This window comes from Nicotiana attenuata, unplaced genomic scaffold, assembly GCF_001879085.1.
Source record: "Nicotiana attenuata strain UT unplaced genomic scaffold, NIATTr2, whole genome shotgun sequence".
In the NCBI taxonomy this organism is placed as follows: domain Eukaryota; kingdom Viridiplantae; phylum Streptophyta; class Magnoliopsida; order Solanales; family Solanaceae; genus Nicotiana; species Nicotiana attenuata.
The window spans coordinates 117,114-121,613 of NW_017670957.1; the positions used below are offsets into that span (position 1 = coordinate 117,114).

The 4,500-nt window shown below is 40.4% G+C and overlaps 1 protein-coding gene across 1 annotated transcript; it reads right to left on the minus strand.

Moving 5' to 3' along the window:
• Positions 1-2,361: 2,361 nt before the first annotated feature.
• LOC109244796 lies at positions 2,362-4,238 on the minus strand. The gene is made up of 2 exons (XM_019411939.1): positions 3,690-4,238; positions 2,362-2,427 (listed from the first exon to the last, which is right to left on the minus strand). Exons 1-2 carry the CDS (start codon positions 4,236-4,238, stop codon positions 2,362-2,364), a joined length of 615 nt encoding a protein of 204 aa, XP_019267484.1.
• Positions 4,239-4,500: the final 262 nt, after the last annotated feature.

Below are 4,500 nucleotides of genomic sequence, written 5' to 3' on the forward strand. Positions count from 1 at the left end.
AGGAGGAGGATGATTCCTAGAGCTGATGATGCTATCATCCAGTTGGCGGACCTACCGGAGACTTCCTCTAGTCAGCCACAGGATGTACCAGTTCCAGAGCATGTCCAGGTCTAGGCCTAGGTCCCAGTAGCAGAGCAGCAGGCCACAGGGGACCAGTCTGAGGTTCCCGAGCACACAGAGGACCCAAGGACCACACATGACACTATGCAGACAGACGGTCCTTAGGGAGTCTTCTATATCCTTTCCCTCTTATCTTTTGATGCTTTATTTAGACTAGTTGGCATTGGGGACAATGCCAGCTTTCTTGAGGGGGTAAGCCCTACTATTCATTTGGATGATTGTATATATTTTGATATATTTTTATGTTGTCTTTATCTTTTTATCTTTGGTTTGTATATAATTTTGATATTTCGTTACATTTATCGCATTTTTATTTCACTTTGGGTCTGTACATAAAGTTATATCACATTGTATATAATCATCCCATCCATTGTATATTCAAATCCCCTCTTGTACATATTCATTCTATTTTCCGCAAAATTTTTCATTTTTAGCTTCTTATTTGTGATTCGTAGATTTTTGTTTTCGAAGTTTGCAATAAGCCTTTGGTTTTCTTAATACCACGGTTCTTTCCAAAGGTGGAGTGTTGTGTGAACCAGGTGGCTCTTCCCCAATGATGGATGGCGTGATAACCTTCTTAAGGGTTTGAGTCCGTTTTTCTTTTCGTTTTTAGTAGTTAGTAGTTAAAAGGTGCCTCAAGCAAAGCTTCACTTGGGCCTAGCACATTTGCCTTTGATCTTATGGTCAAAGACAATTTGTTGTGTTTAGGATGGTGAAAGTCGTGACCTTGAGACTCTTGTGTTGGCCGATAATCATCAAGTGATTTTTCGGGACCATTGTGAGCTTAAATCTTATCTAAGGTCGTTGTGGGTCCCCAACTCTGTGTCTTTAGCAATCCCATAGCTTGTGTGGTGAGTAATTGAATTGCAAGTCCAAGTCCCGAGCCATTGGTCTAGAACTTGCCCTGAATGTTTGTCGAGGCGAAATCCTAAGTGAATTTTGACTTGAGACATGACTATAGGCTCTCCTTGATCCAAATGATAGTTTGAACAATTCCATATCTTACCAATGATAAGATCCCTAGTTAACCCTTTTGAGCCTTAGACCTTTTTCTTTCAAGAACCATGATACAAGCCTATACCCGTTTTAAAAGATACCCTCTCTTGGCACCCGATCTTTCCTTTAGCACATGGAAAAAGTATAAGTTTGGGGGAGAGATGAGGATTGCAACAAAGTGGTAAAAAGGCACAAAAATGAAGAAAAGGAAAGGCAACGAAAAAGAAAGAAAAGCAAAAAGACAAAAAGAAAGTTCAATATGAAAAAGAATAAAAAGGGATTCAAAGAAAAGCAAAGAATGAAAGGTGTGGAAAGTTGAAAAAGGAGAAAAGGTTTGAAATGCATAAGAAAGAGTGACAATGTGTCTCTCTAACCCCTTAGAAAGAAGTGAAATGACTCAAAGAGTCAAGTGAATGGATGACAAATGAATCAAAAGAAGTGCTTAAGAGAAGATGGAACCTACTTAGACCAAAACATTTCCTACCCTGAACCAAAAGCCTTCACAATGTCTCCACAAAAGCCCTATATGATCTTGAGTTGAATGAACCTTACATTAGTGAATACTCACATAAGGGACAAGCATATGGTACTAAGAGCCAGACTTGTGGCTTTTTCTTGAGAGAGATGAGTGAATTCCCATTATCCTCGTTCTGAGTGCCACTATCTTAAAGGTGAGGGTTGCTTTGGGAGAGTTGAGGATGTGTGAGTTTGTGTTCCACAATGAATAAAGTAATAGAAAAGAGTTCTTTGATGTGTTGAGTCAATTCTTGATGCTCTTGTGTTGCACTTGATCCATGGTGTTTTCAAAGAGTAAATGTTGTTAATGATTCATTTGTATTGAGGGCAATTGTTAGTCCCAATTGATGCTAGTTGAGGTTGCTTTAGGACAGCTGAAATTTTTCTTGGACATTCTCTTAAAGGGTGGGTCTTATTTTATTTGCTTGAGGACAAGCAAAAGCTTAAGTTTGGGGGAGTTGATAACTAGGGATTTTGACGCATTTTATACCCCTTCTTTCTTATGCTTTGATCTAATATTCCTACAAAATAGTCCCAAAAGGCTCACAGGTTGTGCTTGATTGCAGGTTTGATCAACAAAGTGACAAAATGTCAAAGATCGGCTCAAAAGGAGTGAAACTTGCACAAGTGACAAAGGCAAGGCAAGCTCAGGCAAAACAGGCCCAGTGCGGCCGCAGTACACTTTGTGCGGTCCGCATTGGGAGATTCAAAGAGATGGTATTTCACGCATTAAGGCAGTGCGGCCGCACTAGGTTTTGGGCGGTCCGCACTGAAGGAATGCGGCGCACTACCAATCTGTGCGGTCCGCAGAGCCAAGATTCAGAGAAGCTGCAAAATGAAGTTTTCAAGCCAATGCGGTCCGCAGTAAAGTTTGTGCGGACCGCACTACAAGGCTCTGCGGCCGCAGTCCATTCTGTACGATCCGCGGAGCCCAAGTTCAGAGAATGAGATTTTTGAAGTCAAGAGCCCAGTGCGGACCGCGGTCCATTTTGTGCGGTCCGCACTAACCCCGCAGGGGCATTTTTGTCCAAATTTTTTAGCCTAGTATAAATAGCTTCTTTTTCTATTTTTACGGTATCAGATATTGTATTACATCAGCTGCGCTCGTGGGTCGACTTTTCTTAGCCATTTTGGGCATTTGTACTTACTTTTCATCGTTGAATCTTTGTATTTAGCTTAGCAATTAATTAATATGTGTTTATCTTCTTCTATTTTCTTGTTTTTCTTCTTTGAATATGAGTAGCTAGACCCCATAGCTAGGTTTGTGGCTCAACCCTAGTGTGGGTAATTGATGGGTCTTGTATTTTAGGGCTAATTTGACTATGGGTGTTTGTTATTTGGGCCAATTTCATGGATAATTTCTTAATTAGTGGTTGCAAACACTAGTTTGTGTTGAGTTGACTTGAGCTCTTCTTGAGAAAGAGAGGCTAAGTCTCTGAAATTGGTCCAACAATGAATTGGGGCGTACTCAAGAGATTGATAGCCCCAATTAAAGGGTTAAACCTCGAGAGAGTAATACCCAAATTGAACCCTAGTTGCTTGTGCAAATTTGCATACCCAATTGGTCTTGAGAAAGCCAATTTGGACAAAATCACTCGAACCACCGAGAGGTGTAGAGTGGGTAAAGTCGTGCAATGGTTATAACATACTCCCCAAAAGTGTCAAGCATGCCTTAGATTCAAGTACCTGTCAATTGACCACCTAGGCGGTAGTCACTACCCTAGTGCCTTTTAAACCTATTTGAACAACTCGTAGCATTATAACTCTTAGCATAATTTAGTTGCAATTACCATTTTTAGTTTGATAATAGTAGAAGTAAACAAAAACCCAAAAATGAATAGAAGTGTAATTTGGAACACATACGCAATTCTACACTAGATAGATACTCGACTCCAACTTCTAGCTCTCTGTGGATATCGATCCCGATCCAAAATCGGGTAAAAGCTATTGCGACCCTCTCTCGCTACATTTAGTAGTGCGGAGTTGGAAGCGATCACTGTACAATTCATCCATCTATGCATTCTGCCTGTTTCAAAGAGTTTGACTACAACACATACTTCAGACCCAACTATAGTCCATTGTGTTGTGAAAAACTCAATATGAAAGCCATCTACCCTTGGGGCTTTATCATGAAGCATATCTTTTATAGCAGCTAGAATCTCCTCATTTGTTACATTTTTAACCAGTGTCACCTTCTGTTGTTGGTCAAGGCATCTTCCTTGTTTCACCACTGCAGCATCTGGACATTTGTGAACTTCTCCACTTTCTTCCATGAGCTTGGTGAAGAAAGATATGAACTCCTTTACTATTTGGGCTGGATCTGTTAGATTAATACCACTTTCAGTGTAGATGGATGTAATGTGGTTTTTGCTTGTCCTCGTCTTCCATTGAGCATGGAAGTATTTGGTATTTGAGTCACCACATTCAATCCAAGTGGCCCTATGCTGCAGTACCTGTTCTTCTATATGACTCCATTTTGCCATTTCTGTCAAGATTTCGTTTTCGTGGTTGAACAAGCTCTGATCTAGAGGAGAATTTTTGAGTTCCCCCTGTACTATCTCTAGTTTATGTCTAGCCTGGTCAAGTCTCTGCTGGTAGAAAGTCATATATTTGTTTAAGTCTTTAAGACCATTTTTGAGTGTCTTCAATTTCTTCCAGGTTGTGTTCATGGGCTCTTCTTAAATTCCCTACTGCCATACCTCTTGCACTATGTTCCCGAACTATGGATGCTCCATAACATTTTTGTAAAGCTTGAAAGGCTTAGGATGCAATCCTTTCTTTTGTTGACTGATATGTATGAGGATTGAGGAGAGTGGTCAGACACTTCTGGATTCATGAATTCAGCTTCTATGTGGCTATATTGTTGCA

Bases quoted from the DNA above. Each gene is read 5' to 3' on its own strand.
- LOC109244796 (XM_019411939.1), bottom strand. From the start codon at position 4,238: ATGACTTTCTACCAGCAGAGACTTGACCAGGCTAGACATAAACTAGAG. The intron at 2,428-3,689 runs GTATGTGTTGTA...CGGACCGCACAG, and splicing joins GGACTATAGTTGGGTCTGAA to ATTGGTAGTGCGCCGCATTC.